The sequence below is a fragment of the Strigops habroptila genome, chromosome 4 (genome assembly GCF_004027225.2).
Source record: "Strigops habroptila isolate Jane chromosome 4, bStrHab1.2.pri, whole genome shotgun sequence".
In the NCBI taxonomy this organism is placed as follows: domain Eukaryota; kingdom Metazoa; phylum Chordata; class Aves; order Psittaciformes; family Psittacidae; genus Strigops; species Strigops habroptila.
In genome coordinates this window covers 7,266,907-7,288,570 of record NC_046358.1, presented here as the reverse complement: position 1 = coordinate 7,288,570, position 21,664 = coordinate 7,266,907, and the positions used below count along the sequence as shown (strand labels likewise).

The 21,664-nt window shown below is 43.4% G+C and overlaps 3 protein-coding genes across 11 annotated transcripts in view; 1 reads left to right on the top strand and 2 right to left on the bottom strand.

The window, feature by feature from the left end:
- Nucleotides 1-1,715, bottom strand: part of RTF1 (RTF1 homolog, Paf1/RNA polymerase II complex component) — a 36,537-nt gene extending 34,822 nt beyond the window's left edge. For both annotated transcript variants that reach the window (XM_030481588.1, XM_030481587.1), the window contains exon 1: nt 1,480-1,715. In XM_030481588.1, the coding sequence (XP_030337448.1) occupies nt 1,480-1,557 (78 nt within the window). In that variant the 5' untranslated portion in view covers nt 1,558-1,715. The remainder of the gene's footprint in view (nt 1-1,479) is intronic.
- Nucleotides 1,716-1,740: 25 nt separating this feature from the next.
- On the top strand, nt 1,741-10,366 carry NDUFAF1 (NADH:ubiquinone oxidoreductase complex assembly factor 1). 3 transcript variants are annotated; one of them, XM_030481584.1, is made up of 5 exons: nt 1,741-2,055; nt 4,021-4,582; nt 6,421-6,606; nt 7,757-7,831; nt 9,928-10,366. In XM_030481584.1, exons 2-5 carry the CDS (start codon nt 4,073-4,075, stop codon nt 10,066-10,068), a joined length of 912 nt encoding a protein of 303 aa, XP_030337444.1. In that variant the 5' UTR covers nt 1,741-2,055; nt 4,021-4,072; the 3' UTR covers nt 10,069-10,366. The 3 variants fall into 3 exon arrangements, with proteins under 3 accessions (XP_030337444.1, XP_030337446.1, XP_030337445.1); XM_030481586.1 differs by having other exon boundaries at nt 1,754-1,951; XM_030481585.1 differs by having other exon boundaries at nt 1,772-1,975.
- A 917-nt stretch (nt 10,367-11,283) lies between these two features.
- Nucleotides 11,284-21,638, bottom strand: NUSAP1 (nucleolar and spindle associated protein 1). Of its 6 annotated transcripts, none has more exons than XM_030481577.1 (12): nt 21,430-21,605; nt 20,048-20,113; nt 18,784-18,975; nt 17,569-17,743; nt 17,307-17,396; nt 16,535-16,647; nt 15,717-15,782; nt 15,364-15,548; nt 14,643-14,827; nt 13,504-13,635; nt 12,823-12,931; nt 11,284-12,331 (listed from the first exon to the last, which is right to left on the bottom strand). In XM_030481577.1, exons 1-12 carry the CDS (start codon nt 21,523-21,525, stop codon nt 12,244-12,246), a joined length of 1,497 nt encoding a protein of 498 aa, XP_030337437.1. In that variant the 5' UTR covers nt 21,526-21,605; the 3' UTR covers nt 11,284-12,243. The 6 variants fall into 6 exon arrangements, with proteins under 6 accessions (XP_030337437.1, XP_030337438.1, XP_030337439.1 ...); XM_030481578.1 differs by having other exon boundaries at nt 13,504-13,614; XM_030481579.1 differs by having other exon boundaries at nt 13,504-13,614; nt 14,655-14,827.
- Between the last annotated feature and the right edge of the window lie 26 nt (nt 21,639-21,664).

Sequence of the window (21,664 nt, the reverse complement as noted above, 5' to 3'; positions counted from 1 at the left end):
CAGTATACTCTCATCCTTAAAGCACACCACAAAAACACTGCTTCCCTTCTACCTAATCTTCACTCTTGCACATAAGTATCCCTGCTGTTACAGTTGCTACAAACAGCTGAGTGGAGGAGGAAGCACCTCAGGTACTCGGGTACTGCTGCAGATGCATGCTTCCAGTGAAGGATGGCACAGATGCAGAACCACGAGTTTATTCCTGCCATCATCACTCCGATTGCCTGGTCTACACTAGAACTAGTCCAGCTCCTATTTTCAAGCTCTGAAGAAACTAATACTAGTGGTGAGATGTTGGCAGCTCTAAAGACTCTAGAGGCATGCAAGATCAACATCAGGACACGCTCTGCTCCAGTGTATTTGTCTGACAGAGCCTTCAGTTTGACTTTTCTGAAGCTTCAAGCTGCAAAACTATTTTTAAGTGTTTGGGAAGGCTTTTTTATTGCAACTTAGCAACAGTTTCTATATTGAAAACCCTGAAGGTCCAGCACAAAAATTACATCAGACATGTAGGCTTCAGCACATTTAACCAGCCAAACTTCTTCCCGGAACAAGCATTGTCATACAGGCTGCAACAGAATTCACCTATAATGTCTTTATTTACCATTTGAATCACATCATCAGCACCTGATACACAGAGAGATAAGTCTTTGAAAGTGGCTCCCTCCAAAGAGGAAGACACCCCCTTTGAAGGCCTGTAAGGGTTAAACTTCAGAATAGGTTGCCCATAGAAATGGTAAATGCTCCATCCCTGACCAGGCTGGACAAAGCCTTGGGCGATATGGTCTAGTGTGAGGCGAGTTGGAACTGGATGATCTTAAGGTCCCTTCCAACAGTAACCATTCTATGAACTGACACCAGACGTAGCACTTCCAATCCTAGGAGATGCCTTTATGATAAGTAAACATTTCTCCTTGTTACATGTGATGTTATATACATTCTGTGATTGTATCTGCAGGCTCGTAACTCAGTGCAGTTTGCCACCAACAGAGCTCAGGCTCCAAGACTGAGGAGGGAGCATTGAACACGCATTAACCACCCCCCCGGGCACACGCCTGCCCCGAGGGGCTCACCGGGACGCAGGGACCTGATATGACACGCTGCTCTCCCGCCGCGCGAAAGCAGCACTGAAAAGTTGCCCAGCCCTTTGGGCCTCTTCCCCCACTCCCCGAGGGGTGACGGCAGCCGGGCCTCGCTTCCCCCCTTCTTCGGGCCTGAACCCCTCCAGAGCATCGCCCCCTCCGTCCCGCCCTCCTGCAAGCATCGGGCCTGGCTGCGAAGGCCCCCCTCCCCCCGAAACCCGCCAGGGATCCGGCAGAGGGGAACGGGCCTCTCTCCCGCGGGGTCCCTCATGGGGCTGAGGAGAAGGACGGCTGCTCTCGACCCCTGGGCGGGAGCGAGGGAGGGATGGCGGCACCAAGCCCTGCTTGGGCCCGGAGATCTCAGGCCCCGCGTTCGGGCCGGGCCTGCCCCGCGCACCTGATCTAGGTTCTCCTCGCTACCGCTATCCTCAGTATCGGAGTCGATAAGGACGCGGCCTTTCCGCTTCTTCACCATGGCGGAGCCGGTTGTTCCGCCTCTCTACCTCCCACCCTCCCCGCCCTCGGCGGCAGCGGCGGCGCGGCGGCGCTCACAGCGGCCCGGCCTGCCCCGCGCCGCCCGCCCGCCCGGGACACAAAGGGCACCGCGCATGCGCACGGCGCCGGGGCGGGAAGAAGGGCGGGAAGGAGGGCGGGACTGCCGCCCTGTGAGGGGAGCGGGGCGCGGAGGATGCGGCAGTATCGGCCCATTCCCCCCCGCGCCCCGCTCCCCTCAGGGTGCTCTCGCAGCACCACGAATGCTTTAATAGCCCACACCGAGCAGCGACCTCTCCGAAGGAACACCCCCCCCTCCGCCGTCGATGAGGGGGGAGCTCGGTGGCTACAGCCGCCGGCGGAACTTGAGCGGTGTGGTACGTGTTGCCCCGCCGGGCCCGGAAGCGGCGGGACTCGCTGTTACCTCAGCGTCGAGGAGTCGGTGAAGGAAGGAGAGGGGTTTGAGGCGGCTGCGCTTATGGTGAGGCCGCTGTCGCTTATTGCCGTGTGTTGGCTTTGCCTCTGCCCTTCGGGCGTGGGGAAGGCGGGCCGGATCTGGGCCCCGTGCTCAGGCTGCTGTTGGGGGTGCCGTGGGGGGTAAGGGAGGTCGTTGCTGGAAGCTGAGCTTTGGAACTGCTGGGTGGTGGGTTGGTGCTGCTAAAACCTTGCGTAGGGACGAAAAGCGCCCAAAAGCGTATGAAAATTTCCCCTTTTCATGGTACCTGGGGCGAGGGGAGGAGGGAGAGAGCAAGGTTGAGTCACTGCTTCTCTGCATCTTTCATGGAATGGTTTGGGTTGGAAAGGACCTTAAGATCATCCAGTTCCAACCCCCTGCCATGGGCAGGGACATCTCGCACTAGACCATGTCACCCAAGGACCTGTCCAGCCTGGCCTTGAACACTGCCAGGGATGGTTGTGCTTTGGTTTGAGGCACGTTTGCCAGCAACTTACCTCAGCCTCAGAGGACATGGAAGCTCTGCGCGTGGCGTGTCATATTTGGGAACTTGCTGGCTATCTGACTAAGCGTGTGGTAGAGCAAATGTGAATTCCTTCGATATAGTTTTAGTCCACAGTGCATAACTTAATCAGAGTATAAGAAGTGTAGCAGTGAATTTTACCATGAGTAGAGGAAGGTATGTTGGCGTATAGAGAATGTATGAGGGGTGACTGGCTCCATCCTTAAGAGCTCAGAGAAGATGAATTGATTTGACATTGTTTTAGGATTTATTCTGTGGGTGGAGAAATATATCAAAAACACCTAAACCCAGGCAGCTGGTCTGTCTAATTTTCTGAGACACAGATAATAGCCTCTGTACAGAGAATTGAACATCAAGACTCTTCTTTATAAATGAGAGAGTAGCAGTGTGGCATAGCTGCTCCTACCAACAGTGATGCAGAGAAAGCAAAGAGGAGATTTTCAGAATTTTTCCAAAGCTTTATTAAAAAAAAAAAACCAAAACCCCTATTGAATTGCAGTCTACAAGAAATCCAGAGAGGGACTTCTTACAAGGGCATGTGTTAGTGACAGGGCAAGGGGGAATGGCTTTAAACTGAAAGAGGGGAGGTTTAGAGTAGATACAAGGGAAAAATCTATTGCTGTGAGGGTGCTGAGGCGCTGGCACAGGGTGCCCAGAGAAGCTGTGGCTGCCCCATCCCTGGCAGTGTTCAAGGCCAGGTTGGACCCAGCGGCTTGGAGCAACCTGCTTTAGTGGAAGGTGTCCCTGCCCATGGCAGGGGGTTGGAGCTGGATGAGCTTTAAGGTCCCTTCCAACCCAAACCATTCTGTGAATTTATTTGGTCTCTACAATCCTCTCCGTAATCCCAAACCAGATACATTGAGGGGGCAAGGGGCTGGATAACTTAAGGAAGGAGCAGATAGGGCTGCATATACTGCTGTAGGACTTCCTATCTGAAAAGTCTCATCATCCATGACTGTCAGAGGAGACTGTCGTTCTGGTCCAGACAGCAGCAGGCTCTACCTGTTGTGGATTTCTGATTTCCTTGCAGGGGATAATACTTTACAGTTACATTGATGGCATCTTTTAGAAAACACCTTCTTGAGGTTGTCTTTGCTTGTGTTACTCATAATACCTAAACTTAGCTACAGTAAAAGGGATAAATGGGAATGCCTTTTTTTTTTTTCTATTTCAGTTTTATTTGAAGTATTTTACTTAGTTTTTCTTGTTTGCATGGGTATTTCACACTACAGAGAGAGGGGAACACATAGGGTCGAAATCACTAAGTAAACTAGAACTCTAAAGAAGCGTAATACTTGATGTTATTCCTTTTTCCAGTGGCTTAGATTCCTAGTTAATACCTCTTTTAAAAACTAGACAGTTTTACAAGCATCCCATGTGGAATTTTTTTAATCTTTCTCTTTTTTTCATTGAAGGTGGGGATAAACTAAGGTAGTTCTGGGTACTAGTTTTGTTGTTTTCAATTTCAGTTTCAAACCTGTTAACTGCCTTACTGGACGTGAATTCTTCAAGTGTACCAGTATGGCTCTGGCTGCCACGTTGCTGCACAACGCCTACTTCTGTGGGAGATGCTGCAGGTACAAAGCTTTGCAGCCCTTCCTTGGACCTCTCCTCAGCGATCCTGTGTCAAAAGCATACAGCAGCTACAGGAGGCCAGGGTCACAGCCTGAGAAAAAATCGACTTGGCAAAATGTGGATCTCAGTTTTAAGAAGAGCATTGAAGTCTTAAAGACCCAGCTGAGCATGCTGAAGGAGGAGACCAAAGATCACTTAATTGGACCTGGAGGCCAGTCATTAAGCCATTACCTGTTGGAACAGACAAGGGTGGTGTGGGAGTTTCGAAGCCAAGAAGATTTAAATAAATGGATTATTTCCTCTGATGTAGAGATTGGAGGGAAAAGTGAAGTTTACCTCAAATTGGGTAGGAATAATCAGGCTGCCATGCTGTATGGAACCCTCAATACAGAAGTACCTCGTGATGGGGAGACAAAATACAGTGGATATTGTAGTATGAGAGCTAAACCACTAGTGGTAAGTACAGCTTTGTGTTTGCATATCTTCTGTTATTGAATCCCAGAGCATGTTTGTGCAGTGCCGGTGACAACTGGGCTGTTGTTTACTGCAGTTGGAATTGATCCATTTCAGGGGTATTAGATATTTCTCCAGGGATGTAATTGCTGCTGTATCTTTTGACCTGGAAGAAACTGAAACTTTGTCTTGGATTTTGTTTTCCTTTCTTAGGAAAGGAATGTTTGATTGTTTGCTTATGCACAGTAGGGCACCACTCAATCAGACAGCCCTGTTTGCAGCCTCCTTGCAAATGAAGGATCTGTAATGAACTTTATATCCAGAATTGGTATGATTAAGAGATGTCGCTCTAACTTTGAAGAATGTGTCAGAAGGACAAATTTTCTGGGGTTTGACTTGGCATGTTCATTAAACTTGGTTTAGGTGAAAGAGCTCATCTTTTTTCTCACAGGAACAGAATAATGCTTTGAAACGTACTTTTTAAAGGTCTGGCTCCTACTGCTCATCAGAAAAAGCAAGAGACCAATCTTTGATAGCTCAGAATTGAACAAAATAGAACCAGAAATGGATGTTTATTATTGATACTGCTTGTTTTATTCCTTTTTTTAAATCATCTTTAAGATCAAAGGAACATTTCGACTCAGTGTGTAAAGTGCTTAGCTTTTCAGTCTGTTCTGTTGTTTGCGATTTGGCACAGGTACACAGAGTCTTTTCTGGGCCAGAATCTTGGAGTGCAGAGAATGAGTGAGCAAAATCAATGGGCAAATGAGGGGCAGATGAACACTGGTTAAAATGGTGACACTGTGTCAGAGGAATGGAACAGCAAGTTGAATCTTGCCAGACTTGAGCAAATGTGACTGACTCTTTCACCTCCTGATTCTGAAGCAGTGGAGTGTATCAATCCATCTTCATAATGCAGTTTAAAATCAGAGGGTGAAAACATAAATACAAAGGCTTTTCTTGATTTAAGTAAAAAGGCTCAAATCTGGCAAAACCGTAAAATCAAATAGCCACAGGCCTGCTATTAATGTGTTTATTATTGTTTGTATTGTTGATGATCTACTCATCCTATTACCTATGAGTTGATAGAAGGACAGCTGATAGGTAACTGTAGTAGTTCTGTAAAATAAAGGGGAAACCTCTGAGGTTTTGGTGCTCATCTTGACTTGGTTTAAGCAATTCTGGCCAAGAATAGACCTGACACAGATGACCTCAGTGTTACTCTCTGAAGACTCTTGGATCTGCTTATGTGCAAATCACAATACTGGGACTTTTAAGATCTTTGGGGGAAAAAAGACAGTCAACAAATAGAAACGTTTGCAATTATTATGCACAGTTAATGACATAAAGCGTTGGAAAACATTAAGCGCTTCCAGTGCTTATGTCGGTCTTCAATAGGAGAAGTTATCACAGGGGATAAATTATCCCACGTCTTCTATTGCCTGTAATCACCTCTGAATAATCTAGTACTGACCACAGAGTATTAAACTTAATGAACTACATCACTACTGATTCATCACTGTAGTGTTTGTGTACTTGCCTGGTAGGGATTTTGGCCCTAGGAAGAAGGTCTGATCTCTGCTTGTTACATGATTGTGGTTTATAGTTAAAGCAGGAGTCAGCAGAGTGGTAATACTGCAATTTGTGGGCTCTGATACAGTGCTGAAGGAAATTCAGAGAGATCAGCAGCTAGTATGATATAAGAGCAACCCAGTTTTCACTATGTCACAGTGGATGCTATTTGACATAATAATGAGGGCAATGTTCAAAGCAGCAGTGCTCTGTTCTTCATAGTTTCCCTTTATTAAGGAGGAATAATTTTGTTTCTTACTGATTTGTAGGGATCTTTTGCTAGGAAGAAGTATTACGACTGGTCCAACTTCAACTGTCTGTATTTACGTGTGCGTGGTGATGGCAGACCCTGGATGGTAAACATTTACACAGACCCTTACTTTTCTCATCAAAAGGATGACCTCTACAACTACTTCATGTTCACCCGTGGTGGCCCGTACTGGGAGGAGATAAAGGTGAACTAATGAGTCTTTCAAACTAACGAGACTGTCCTGGGGTCCTGGCTCCATGGAAGGGGAATTCTTTCCACAGTCACAGCTTGTTGCTGTTTGTTATGTATCCTTGTGCAACTGGCATGTGCCTTTGGCTTGGGAGTTGCCCAGACTGGGCTGTGGGAGGGCGCACCATACAAATTGTGCTAAATGTTTGACCCACTTTGTGTTCACCTGAACACCTGCTGGAGCTGTTACTGGAGTAATGGAATCAATGCCTACGATTGAAGCTTAGCAGGTGTTGCCATGATTATTCTCTGTGATAACCATGTAGTACAAATGGACATAGGCTGGGGTAGGATTTGTACCCTGTGACACAATTTGCTCAACCCACTGACTTCCTGGAGTCAGTCAGACTCAGTGTGGTTTGTCATTCATGGCCTTTGAATCTGTGACACGTTTGTAAGAAGTGGGAATTTTGGCTCTTTTCTGATCAAAATTGGGGAATGTCTGTAATTTGCTGCTGGCAGCAATGTTGAGGAGGTTTGCACGCCTTATGCGCTGGCACTGAGTACTTCGTAATACCATGTCCAGTCATGTGAGAACAGCCCCCTCTTTCACAGGTGTGGAGTTGGGAGGATGAAAATCAGAGTGTTGTTGCTGGCTTGTGTGTCTTCCTCTCCCTCTCACCAGCCAACCCTCTTGTTCCCTACCTGTTATCACAGCCCCTCCTATTTCTTGCTCCCACTGCAAAGTCGTTTTTAGGTTACTCTGAACCTAGCCTAGAGTACTGATGTCTCAGTATGAAGTTTGCACTCTGAAGTACACAGCTTGGGTACAGATGAGCTGTCGACACATACATGCTAGACTTCTCCTTAACTTCTATTTATGACGTTACTGGAAGGAGATACTCTGGATGTAAGCAGCAGCTTCTGTGCTGCAGCCTCTCCTGGTGTCCTCACAGGGTAACAACCCTGCACAATGGCTACAAACCCAGTGGCTGCCTGTGGCTGGTCTGTGAAGGGGTTAATGTGGCCCATTGCTCCATGGACCTGGTAGTGCTGGGGCCACATGTAGCATTACTTCATTTACTTAAGGCAGGCTTTTATTTTCTTAAGTCTTTTGTTTTATGTGTTAGTGACACTAAACTCTGATTTTGGTTTGTTTCTGTCAGATTCCATTCTCCAAATTCTTTCTCTCCAGTCGGGGAAGAGTCCAGGATGACCAGCATCCTGTCTGGTTGGACAAGGCAAGTTTTCTATAGCCTTTATCTGTCTGAAATTGCCTTTAAGATTCTTTTGTCGTGATATAATTTACACATCCTTTAATGATTGTGAATTTGAAAATGAAGAGCTGCTACTTGTTATAAGGTGCTTACTCCTGTGTGCTTGTCTTTGCATTTAAATTTGTCCAAAGCCTACTTTGTCACAGCAATGTCAGTTTTTACTTCAAAGGAGCTCCAAAAAATATTTTTAAGAGATCTGTATAACCAAGAAACTGCTCATTTGGCTTTTGAAAGAAAAAAATTAGTAAGTTTCTTTTGAGGAATGATCAAAGTGACTGAGAAATCTCAAATGCCACTTGGCACAGTGCTGTAGAAGTACTGTAAATGTTCTTACCAATAGAAGACTATCATCTCATGAGATTTTATTTGAGGATGTGCCCTTGATGGTGATTGAGCAGGAAACTGATAGATTTACAGGCTCTTTTTTAGTTTTTCAGGCCTTTTAGTCTAAGTATTAAATAAATGTTGTATTTTCTATTTGCTTTCTGCAAATAAGTGAACTAATTCCCAGATTCACAGGAGACATTGGAAAATAGTGTTTATCTTCTCTTAAAATTCAGTGACCCTCCTCTATGTAATTGAGGGCAGCTTAAAACCCAGTGACTACCAACAGGAAAACAGACAATATTAGAAATAGATATGGGGAGAAAATAAAAGGCCCATTACTTGAATTTGTGTTGGTCAAATGCTCCATCCCCGGCAGTGTTCAAGGCCAGGCTGGACAGTCTGGGGTGATATGGTCTAGTGTGAGGTGTCCCTGCTCATGGCAGGGAGTTGGAACTAGATGATCTTAAGGTCCTTTCCAACCCGAACCATTCTTTGATAATGTTGCATTCGGTTCCTAATTGTGTAATGAAAAATCAAAAGCAAACAAATTAGGAAAACTTTGAGGGCAATTTGGGGATTGGCAGCTTGAAACCGATCTGTTCTAAACCAGAAGTTGAAGCTGTAGAAAGTAAGGGTGGATGATGTGAGGAAGGTGGATTAACTAAAAGAAAAAATAGGCTTTATGGAAAGAAGTTGTTATAAAAGGCCTATGATTGAATAAAGACACTGAAAACTGTATCAGGATTTAGAATATAGAGCCATTCAAAATGTAAATGAAAACATAAAGTTCTATATGGGGTGTTTAAACATATTTACCCGAGTTAAAGGGACAGAACAGTGCTTGACCTAAGCATCCTCTACTTAGTTTTCATTCCTCGTTGCCTTATGCTTAATACTTCACAGTTCAACCTGTGCCTATAATATGAAGTGCAGTTTTACAAATGTATTTTGAAGAAACCTAAAAATAGGAAAGTGGTTTGAAGGCATCAAAGAAATGTTGATAAAATGCCTTGGTCCCTGATGATGCTGCTGTTTGTTATGTTTTCCCAGGAACAAGGAAAGGTGTTCTAAACAGGAATAAAGAGTCAGGAAATAGCCAATGTATTGTGGGCTTGCAGGGGAATAGATTGTGCAGAGCAGGTGGCTTTTGCTATTTAATAGTGTTGGGGGAGAACATTAGGGGAAAGGAATAAGGAATGTTCTTAAGAACCTTATTCTAATTGGGAAAGAGTACCCAAGAACCTTGCCTTAGTTTAAAACTTGGTAGCAAAGATTCATGTGTTTTAAAACATCTGGTTTGGTGCACTTCCACACCATACCAGGTGTAGGACTTGATCCAGAGTGGACATTCCCTTCCATCCTCAATTACACTGTTTCCACCTCATGAAAGACTGTAACAGACTTTATGAAAATGTGTTTGTACGCCCAGTCATGATGAAACTGGGCACACACAAACCTGGCAGGATAAAAACTGCAGTGTTGCTTTAGGCTCAGGCTATCTCTAATACAGGGCTCCACACAGCAGTAGAAAGGGAGATGTGGTGTCCCATTGAGGCTCCATGGAAACACGACAGTGAAGTGTTCAAGCCTTAAGAAATGCTGCTGCACTTTGAACAGATCCCAGTCTGAAGTAGATGACCATGAATTGTAAAATACAACTGTGGTAGATAGATACAACTGTGCCTGCTTGTAATGTTATACATACTGTTCTAATGCATGTATCTTTTAATTAGATTAGTACCCTGGGATTCACTATTGGAGATAAAGTAAATGGTCCGTTCCAGCTGGAAATTGATTTTATTGGTCTGCTGAACGATAGAGCTCATACAGAAGAATTTGCCTACGAAACATATGAGAAGAATCCTCCACTCTAAGCTGAGCAAATGGCTTTTGGGACGTCCTTCAGGTGCTTCATTCATTTCTATAAAACTTACAGTAACTTGAAGATTCAAAGTAGATGTTAAAGAGAAGCGCATAAAGTGTTGACTGTAGTAATCTGACTTAGAGTGGCATCTTCAAGCTGCCAGACACAGGATGCTGGAGGGACTGTACATACATGGACTGGAACACAGCCTGAGAAGAGGGGTGACCCGGTAGGAACTGGTGCCTGGGTAAGTTCTGGCTTCTGTCCTGACCTTCACAGAAATAAAAGTATTTCACGAGCTTCTTGTAGTTCTTATTTGCACAATTTCATTTTCTACAGTCTATGATTTGTGGATGTTGTAAACCACTTGTATCCACTAGTTTGAAATTGGAAAAAGTATGAGGAGAATTAACACCCTGAGGGATGGTGCTTAAGTGTGACTCAGTGCTGAAGCGTACAGAGAGCAGCCCCAGAAGTGGAAAAGGCACAAGTATTTCAACCTTTAATTTGGGCTTCTGAGTAACTAAAAAAAGAAGTAGCTTCCCCTGCCAAGATTGAAACAGTAGCTGTGCAGCAGGCTGGGCTTCTGCTTTAAAGCTGGTAATGATAGTCCTACAGCTTGCCAGAGCTGAAGTTGCTGAACAGAAGTAGTGCTCCATGGAGGGCTTGGGGGAAGCCTCCATCCCTGTTAGCTCCCTCAGGAGACATAGCTCCTTTTTCTAAGAGCCATTACATGTCTGATGTGAGCAATTAGCTTAACATGCCTGTACTGGGAGAAGTCACAGCCACTGCTGGTGGCTCTCTGAGAAGTCTGCTTCTGGGTGATCTGAGAAACACTTCGAAGAACAAGTGCTGAATTGTTCCACTTCACTCATCATAAACTTGCCTAATCAAAGCACTGACCTCTGCTGCAATGACCTTAATACTTGGCAAATACCAAACATACCTATATTTTTATATGGAAGAGGCCACCATAAAGCAAGCTGAAGCAGTGTCTATCATTTTCCTCTTGCATAGAATAGCTTAAGAGCAGAAAAGGGGTGATGGTTATAATTGCCAAAGCTACCAGAACAAACTGCTTTCATAGAGTGGTAGGCAGGCTCTTTGGTGAGGAAGACTTGGCACAAAAAGAGGCTGAGTAGTAAATAAAAGTGTGAACAAAGCTAGTGCTACACTAAGGGGGTAGTTACACATAGTGCACTATGATTATAGAGAACCAGTGATAAACAGAATATGTACAAAATATTTATTCCCTCCATTAAGTTCTTTTTAAAAACAATTGCTTGTTCTTGACATTTCAGCCTATATTCGATAGGACACTAAATTCACTGAGAATTACTGGCACAGAAGTGTAGCTGAGATTAAGACCGCTGAAGTACCTTTCCAGCTCCATCATGAATCCAGGCAGCTCTTCTATGTATTTTTTAAAGGTAAAAATAACAGCTTTTAAATCTAACATACTGAATGTGCCTCAACACTACTGTAACCTCTTTTAAGCATCAGAGACATGAAAAGCAGAACAATTCTGTTAACAGCTGCTATTTAGCATAGAAAGGAACGAAACAACCTAAACTGTTCAAAGCATCCCACTGGTCATTTGTAAAGCCCCGTTTCAGTTGTGACTTTAATACAGTGTATTACCATTATGTTATCTGGAAGCTTTGAGTTTTCCAGAGAGCTTGCATGTCTTAGCTCCTCTTGGAAATCCTCTACTACCTCATAGGCAACGAGAAACACTGAATAATTGGTGTCACTGTTGTTACAGAATTGGGCAATTGAATTAATTGTAGTTTGCCAATGGAACACTTTGAAGCTTGCTATCGAAAGTGTGCATCTGGTAGAAACAAATGCAGTCTGATCCATCCAGAAAGTCCATCCTTAGTTGCAAGGAGGCTTCTTGAGCATCTTTTCCCCTCCCACTTATGTTTTCTCCTTTAACGTGTTTTAGTTAAATGAAAACATCAAGCAACTAGAGATAGTTCTAAGCTCCTGAAAGTTTAGAACTCTCATCTCTGTGGAGAAGTTGATCACTAAAACATTATGCTCAGATGCACTCTGAAGTTTTACTCAATGCTCTCTGGATTCTACTAACTAATAGCAAGCTGAACTACACACACACAGAGCACAGATATTTACATGACAGGACTAGTATTTACAGTAATCTGTTAGGTGTTTCTTATTCCTCCTAACCCACAGATATTCCTCTGCGGTTTTCAAGAGCCTGAGCCTTTTTCTTCTTTCTCTCTTGCTCATGTTTCTCCCGCCTTTCTTCCCTGAAGGGGAAAAAGAAGAGACAGACCACATCAAGTTATGTTAAGGGCAGAGACACAAGCAACCAAAGGAATCTAACCAAGGCCTAACATCCGTTTAACCAGTGTGCTGCGTTCGCCATGAGCAGGCAGAGCAGTACAGGTTTGGACTGATTGCAGACATTGAGGCAAAGACTTCTGCTTAGATACACAGGTCTAACATTCAGGGTAACAGCACATCAGTATTCACAGCCTCCTCCAAGGGGAAGGCAAAGCTCCAAACACTAGAGCTGATAGCATTCACAGAGTAAGAGCCTGTCAGATTTGGAGCTGCCCTCCTTGTTGGCCTCCCTGATACCACACTACTGGAGGCAAAAATTGCTTTAATACAAAAGCATTCTTTGGATATTTAAATCCTGCATATTTAAATCCTGCATAATGTCCTTTAAAAAGACAAAGGAGTCACCATATTATTTTAAGTAACAGTACTCATAGAAAGCCAGTGGTGTACTAACCTCGTCTGGAGATGGGGCTGTTTGTAGTCTTTCTTACGTGAAGAGATGCTGCTACCAGACTTATTTGGGACAGCATTTTCTTTAGATTCTCCCCAAGGTTTTAGTCTTCCTACAGTTTCAGGGGAAAAAAAGAGAGACTATTGAATCACTAGTTTAGTAATTGTGTGCTTCTTGTTGTGAGTTTTATACTAGCTAGACTGCTTTTTGCTGGTCAACTCTAAGATGAAATACCTCTTCAGCTGTATTATCAGTTTCACCAGCTCATTCCCTACAAGTAGTTCTTCTATAAGTAGTAGCAGGTGTCTGTACTTAGAAGTGACACTCACCACACAAAGTTCAGCTTCTCACACAACAGTATGCTTTAAAAAAATAAGCTAAACTAAAAATAACTTTAATTGTGTGAGGAATATATCATGTTTCCTGTACACACAGTGGAATACAAGGATGTTTATTCTTGTGGGCTTTTGGTCATAAAGATTTCTGCTTCAGTAGGGAGGCTCTTAAAGCGTATGTTATGTAGAAATCTACCATTAGTCCACAGACCATGTGGGAACCCAGAGAGAAAGGGAAGGGGATGGGGAAAAGAGGCTGAAAACTTCATTGTCATGGTTTGTGTCAGTGCCTTTTAAGCAGCTGAGTGTAAGGGATGTGACCAACACAAACTGCACAGGATCATAGTACCTTTATGTGGCTGATACCGAAGTGGCCTCGAGAGACTTGCTTTGAGATCAAACGTCTTCTTGGTGCTTGTGGGTTCTGCAGGGTGAGCTGAAAACTTGAAGGGGGTGACAGCTACAAAAGGCATCAAGATAACTATTCTTCATTATAGTAGCAAGAGCATCACTGACATAGCAAGTTCAGAAAGTGCCTGTGAAGACCACCTTACAAAGTATCAAGACCAAAGAGCCGCTAAATGGTACCATCTGCTACCTCTAACAACAGAGTTGCACAAATACAGCTCACTTGAAATGCCAGCTTTCAGGTCTGGAGAGAGCAAGAATTGTAGAGTATTAGTCGTTTTGCTCTGATTATGCTGTACAATAGAATCATAGAATGGTTTGGGTTGGAAAGGACCTTAAGATCATCTACTTCCAACTCCATCTATAACTCTACTTATTTTTCAAGTCCTTCGGAACAAATTGTGTTTGCCAGTCTCTCTGGCTATTTGGAACCAAGTGGATTTTTCCATTAAAACAAGAAGCGTTCTTCTAGAACACACCAGCTTCATCAGCAGTGGGACTTTTCTTTCCCCCTAAAACACATCAGTATTGTCCTACAGCAACACAGGCAGCTCTGGGTTCTTGACCTGTGCCAATGTACCTGTGGTGCATCAATGGTTATGTAGCAGAGCTGTGCTAGTGCAGAAATCACTAACAATCAACAAACAATTCTGCTTTTTCTTACAGAGCTTTAGTTCCCAAGTTACTGAGGGTTGCCGAGGCTGATAATAACAGGTTGTCTTAAAACACAGCTAGAAGCCTGGTACATGTCAAACCCACAAGGAGACCAAGACCTCTGAAAGGCATCAGGAGCTCCTCTCACCACAGACAAAATCTCCCTGTTAAATGAACCTTTAGCTACATAGTCCCTAGAGTCCCTGTAAGATTTTTTTATCCCCTTTTCTGTAGGTAGCTAGCACCATATGTTTAAATCTTAGCACCCAACTGGTTTAGTAAAGAAACTACAGCAATTTCTAAAGAACCAGTCATAAATGAGAGAATTAAGTTAAAACCTGGGTCTACATGGCATTAGGTTATAAAAAGAATTATGTAAGAATTCAGTAAGAGAAAAGTCTGGATCTGAAAGAGCCAAATACTCACCCTCCACTTTACCCTTTGGTGCAGTTGGATTGTTATTTCTTGCATTTCCCACGCTGTCTTTCCGACTTCCTGATTTGCAGCTCCTCTGGCTTTCAGGTGTGCACATCGCCAGGTATGGAGACATTCTAGATGGAGTCTTGGTAAGGGAGCGTTTGTGCTCGTTATCTTTTGTGGCTTCTGAGAACCTGAAAGTTATTAATAGAGACAAAGTTAGCGATCTACAAGGAATAGAAGCAACATGAAAGAACATGATGTTCCATGTTCTGTTTTCCTTACAGGTAGAAAGTATACAAGATGTTCACTGCTTCTGCATAAACCACACTAACACCAACTTTGCTGGCAATTTTCAAGTTATGAGCCATCATTAATAGCAGGAAGTAATATTAGGAATTAATTCGGCTATAACAGATGATTAGGTTACCTGACGAGAGAGAAAACACATTAAGAGAAGAAAAATAATTAGGCTCAGTCGGTTTAGCAAAATGAAAGCTGGAAGAGATGCAAGATTCCTCTGCCAGCAGAAGTCAAAATGAAGAATCATGGTCTTAACAGCACAGTAAGGCTTAAACCAGCCATAAAGCTGGACTGAAAGTTAGTAACCAGAATTAGTCTCACGTAGATAATGTTTAAAACAGAAGTAATGTAGTGAAATCACAGCGTTGATTATTTCATGCTTATCACACCAAATAGCTCACTGGTAGGTTTGGTTTGTTGTTTTTACCTGACGTTCATTTTGGTTGTTGAAAGGACAGAAGGGTTAAATGAAGATTTCTTGGATAAAATACTCCTGCTGGCGTTCAGAGAACTGCGCAGTGAGCGCCGGCGGTTACTGGGGGTGCAGGTGGGGGAGAATTTGGCTCTTTCTGGATTTGGGCTGAATAAGAACGTTTTGCTGCTGGTTTGTTTCTGGGGAAAAACAAATCCCGAGTTAGCAGACTGCTAAACGTTTATCAGAGAAGCAGCTAAGAGGAAGGGAAAATACACAGGGAATCAGCTGCACACAGTCTCCTCAGTTTTCCCCTTTTTTTCTTTAAAACATAAGTAGTTTAATAAAACTGATCTGAAAACACATACCTTAGAAGTGCTATGGGGAGTGCCTTTTTCTGGTGCTCTTAAGTTATTCGATTTTTTGGTCAGCACCTGCCAAGAGTAATTTGTCATAAGTCTACGTGGCTTAGAAAGAGAAATGTAGTTCAGGAGTTTCAGTGTTAACTGTTTCGATAAGGACTTGGCAGTGCAAGTTTAAGGGTTGGACTTGATGATCTTAAAGGTCTTTTCCAACCTAAACTATTCTCTGATTCTGTTGACGTATTCATCCATATCTTTTGGTACATGACTGACACTCTCAAAGAGGCAGCGTTCACCCATGCCAGTGTGAAATACAAGAACTGAGAATCAGGGCCACTGAGAACAACGTATCACATGTATCTTAAAGGACAGTCATATGCAGCCATTGGACAATGGTGCTTTAATGCACAAAAGAGGAACTTTAATATTAAGCTCCTACTCTTTGAAAAACAACCCACCCCCTCGGTTAAACTCTGCAGCAATTCAGACAGTTTCAAACAAAAGCTCCAGGAGACTCTTCACAAAAGTAATCGTGACAGAATTAGTTTTTACTCAAAACTGACAAGTTACTTGTTGGTTTCTATAACTATAACCGTACACAGTTAATATCTATAAACTTATATGACTTCACAAGTTATATACAAATAGCTATATAGAACTAGTTATATAGGACTGCAGTTAAATTTCACTGACCATAACATTCCACTGCATGTACACATGATCACTACTTACTCCTCTAAAGAGACTCTACAAGACTGTTACAGAGAGGCTCTGGACATCGATGGGTAGGGGAACAACGTGTATCTTCTGGTGTTGTCACTTACCTTGACTTCATTGAGAGAACTGCTGCAGCTTTCAATAATTTTCTTTTTCCTCTCAATGTAGTCAGCAATAGATTCCATTTTCTTGAAATGAGCCTCATGCAACTTCTTAAAGTCTAAGAAGTTCCAAAAATAAGAAGAGTCACATATCTGATACAGAAAAATGTAACATACCCCTCTAATTAAAGACTGGCCATACACAGGTAACTAAACAGGATGAAATAGAATCCCTTTCACCAGCTACATTGCCAGTGAGGTCGTGCATGCTCTGGAGAATTATAGAGTCACAGAGTGCTTTGGGGTGGAAGAGACCTCTGAAGATCATCTGGTCCAACCCCCAAATTCTGCAGTTAAAGAAAAAACAATAAATACTTCCATATTTTAAATGAACTGATGTATTTTACGAAGTGATGAAAATGAGCTAATACACACAGTAATGCAGCCCGAAAGGTGGCGTTTATAAAGTGGAACTAAACAAGCAGGTATAATAGCATGTCTCCCTGCTCTTTGTGGTTTTGAAAATCATGAATGCAAGTATTATATCCAAAAGATTACTAAGTGGTTGATAACCAGTTTTATAACATATATGTGAGTCATTTACTACTATGACCTTACAAGTTGGCAGATAAACCTTAAAGTGTAACTGTTGGGAACTTTTCTGTTTGCTTGCTTTTAAAGGAGATGGTCTCTTCTTCAAGCGGAAATACAAATTTGGGTTGTAAAACACTCTTTACAAACAAACACACCTACTTCTAAAGATGATAGGGTAGCTTACTTGGTGTAGTAGCTTTCATTCCTTTTTTCCCAGACCTAGATGCACGGCCTACATACACAGGGATCTTCCCTCCTGCCTGAAGACCATCACCTGGGGCAGTAAGATTAGACAAAATCATTACTATTTTTTCTGGTCTCCTGAGACAAGGTGCTGATCACCAGGACAGGCCACAACAATCTTTGCAGACACAACAAAGTAACCAAAAGGTACATTTAAAGTAGTACGAATCACTAAACTTCCTTTTTTGGAATTTCCTACTTACATTCACCGCTGGCACTTTTAGTAGAAGTCATCTTTGGCTGTTCTTTCTGCGCCGTACCCATCCCTGTGCTCTCAATAGCTCTCTTTTTAGTTACTTGTTCCTCAGGTTGGAATACCTTCTGTCCTTTTCCTTGCTCACCCTGAGGCACCTCATTTTCTCTCATTTCCAAATACACCTGCAGTTTAAGACATATGTCATTTAAATCGTTTGTTCCAGCTGGATATGAAGAAAAGCTGTTGTTCTGAGAGCAGCCAGTGGAACAGGCTGCCCGGAGAGGTTGTGTAGCCTCCATCCTTTGAGGTTTTCAACATTAGATTAGATAAAGCCTTAAGCATTGTGGTCTAACCTCATAGTTGACCCTGCTTTGATTGGGAGACTGAGCAAGAGACTTTCTGAAGTCCAACCTGAATTAACCTGTGAAATACTTATCCTGTTAGTTCACAGACAGAACTAGATTAGAAAGCTTTTACCTGCACAGCTCTAACATGCTAGTATAAAATTGCCTTTGACAAACATAATATTTGCAAGTAAAAATGAATTCCCTGGCTATGTTACTTTTTACTATTGTAGCTTTGGTTACTGTACAGTTCTCTAACACTAGCAGACTAAGACTCCTCTTATTTCCCTTCCCTCATTCTAAATCAGGAAAAGTTCTTTCACATGGTTCTTAGTTCACCCACTAATTGCATGTAATGCTAAAGAAAAACAATTCCACCCCATCTTACATTGAATCTTCCCCTCCTTCAGCCATACAACCCATGAATAAAGAACTCCCTGAGAGGAGTGGGAGTTAAAAAATTGTGAGGTTTAGGCAATCATCCAATTCCTGATTATTTTTTTCTATATAAAGAGAGAACAGCTTTATTTTTAGATAAATTCTGGAAGTAGTCTACTGTTCAGAACACTATAATGAACTAGTGAAGTGTTTGGAATATCATTTCTTTCTTAGAGGAATTTAATTTACTTCTGTGACTAGTGAGTAGTCTCTGTTCATTATGGAACAGCACAGTCAAGATAGACTGAATCAGTACTACAAAGTACAGAAAACCAGTACCAGAATATTTGCTTACAAAAGTCTTATATCTACACACACACAGGCACATATATATAACATTTATACCACCTGCTAAATGGTGGTAGTTAAAAACCAAGTGAGTTTACATCATGTTGGGGAAAGGGGGGCAGCCAGCAACAAAGCCAAGCAATGCGAATCACCTCTTTCTCGTCAGAAAGCTCTGTATTTTCCTCACAGGTACTAGTATCCTCAGTGGAGTTCCTCTTTTTTCTGGTTACTTTCTTTTCTTTGCCACATCTTCTTGTAACAAAAGACACCGAATCAGGCATCATTTCCTCCTCATTGTTCAGTTCATCTGATTTGATGAGAGCAGATGCACTTTTTTCAGAGTCCTGTAGCAGAAAAAACACTGTCATGTGGAACATCTCTGACCCAAACAGATTATATACTATAAAGAGACAGTTTCCATTTTATTATTGGAAGAAGTATTTCATACAGAGGAAAAGCAGTAGCATGTCCCTAACAGCACAGTGATCAAGAAATTGGCAATATCTAGATTTCCCTAAATATCCCAGCCTATGTTTGAAGGCTTTAAAAGGGTTACAATTGTTTTATTATATAGCATTTTAGCAAGATTATAAAAGATTAATGCTTTATATCTGAAATGTGACTTGCAGGATGCTGTGACCCTCCCAGATTCATGTTTCTGTGGAATGCTTTTCACCAAAAGGAATACTCAGAGCCACTTCCATACTTATTGTAATTAAAAAGAAGTTTACAAGGGTTCTACCAGCTCTTCAAACCTTTAAAAAAAGGTTTTTAAAGGGAGCATTTAGAGATATTAGGAAAAGCAAATTATTTAGGAAAAGCAAATACCAGTTTACTTACTATCAAAAACTTTGAAACCATCACCATACCCAACAAAATAATTCAGATCACAGAAAACTTAAAAGAGAAGCCAATACATGAAGAGGTAAATAAAGGAAACATCACAATTGTATCACTCTCATTGCAGTGTCAGTGTAAGTAAGCTGTAGTAACTACCAAATGCTTTCCAATGAATATCTAATCCCCTTTGATCTAGGTATGTAAAGTGAATAAAATATGTTTCTATTTGGTACTGACTACTGCCTGCAGTCACACAGGCAGGAATTAATATCCGTTCAATGGAAATTAAATGTTGATGTTCACAGAGAATATCATTGTACTGCTGCTGAAAACCACATTGTTCATTTTGGCAGCTGAAAGGAAATCAGCTTTGGGTCAGACAGGAGGCCTCTTAAAGCTGATATCAGCACATCCGTTTCTGTCAGTACCAGAGTGTATTAAACTAAAGGCACTATGAAGGTATTTTTATTACAGTTCTTATAATGGTAAAAAAATAACTTTCAGTACATGCCCTGCTCTACTAGTTACACAGTTAGGTCTATCTCTCTTAAGAAGGGCTGATTTATCATCTATTACCATATTTTCACTCTGTTGTTTTGTTCCATCAAAGTGTTGCTTCAGTGCTTTCAACAGTTTGTCTGCCTGGAGAGAAACCAAGACAACATATGAAGCAAATATCACATTAAGTCATCCAACAAAATAACTGCATAAACCCAACCAGTGTCCTATCGATTGATCCAGCAAACAAGCAGAATGCTTCCTGAATCCAATGGAAGACTAAAGCTTCATTCAAGTCAATCAAATTGTGCCCCTGCCTGTGGCAGGGGGTTGGAACTAGATGATCTTTAAGGTCCGTTCCAATCCAAACCAATCCATGATTCTAGATTAGAGAAAGCGCTTACAGCCACAGATAAACATGTAGCATATTCTCCTGACACAAAGATGGATTTCCCTGAGCAGCTTCCTTCCTGTTTACCTATTTCCCAGGAAGTTTAATTATTCAAGGATGAACAAGACCATTTTTAGTAACACTGCATAGCCGGGCATGTATCAGCTATCTGCACAAACTTCTGTCTCACCCAAACTACATGCAAAGCATTCTTCTCCTCACCCCTTGCATCTATTCAATAGTAACAGCAGCAAAATAACAAAATTATGCTATTGGTATTGAAGCTATGAAAGACTCTTGAAAAGGTCAGCATAAAATCCAACCAGAACTAGAGGTTTAAGAACAAATTATCCCAGAACTAGAAGCCCAGGGGGAAGTCTTTGTCCTGGCAGCACAAGGAGTCCCCTTGTCCACTTAAGTGTTGGATCTTCTTTCTTTTAAGGCTCCTTCTCCCCGCGGCAGTGCAGCAGTGACTACCGCGGGTGAGGTACCCTCCAGGCGAGGGCAGGGCACGGGCATCACCATGTGGCTCTAGGGAAGAGGCACCGGCGTGAGCTTAAACCCCTCCTTAACCACAGCGGTAAACAAACACTCGCATTCTCGTCCCTCAGGGCACCCTCCTGTTCCTATTCTTCCGAGTCTTAAATAACCAAACAACCCAAAGCACAGCTGCCCGCCGCGGTGAACCCCGCGGTGCCCCAGCCCAGGGGCAGAGCCGCGGGCGGACCCCGTGGGGCAGCCCCGCACATCCCCTCCTCGATATCTCCGGTTGAACGGAGCCCGCACAAGCAGCCGTTCCTCTGAGCCCTAGAGGACGGCGCACGGGCGCAGCTCCCAGCCCCGCGGACGGCAGCTGACGGCCGGGATGAAGGGACGCTTCGGCGCGAAGCTGCTCCCGCGGGCCCGGACAGCGACCCCGCCGTACCCAAAACCAGAACGACGTCCACAGAGACGGGCGCGTTCCCTGCGCGACACCCGCCCCCTCAGCTCCCAGCCGGGCACTGCGGGAGCCCCAGCGCCTCTCCCGCCCACCCCTCGCTCAGACCCGCGGTGCTGCTCCCGCCCTCACCCGCAGGTTGGCCTTCAGCCCAGCGGCCTTCGCGATCCGCTGGAGCTCGGCGTATTTCAGCGCTTCGAGCTGCTGCCGCAGCGGGGACGGCGCCATGGCGAGCACCGACCGACCGGCCTCGCCTCAACCGCCGCGCTCCCAACCTCGCGCCCAACTGACGCGTCGCGCCTCGCTTCAGCCCGCCCCCGCCGTTCGAACTTGCCCGCCGCGCCACGCCATTGGCTGGATGAGGCAG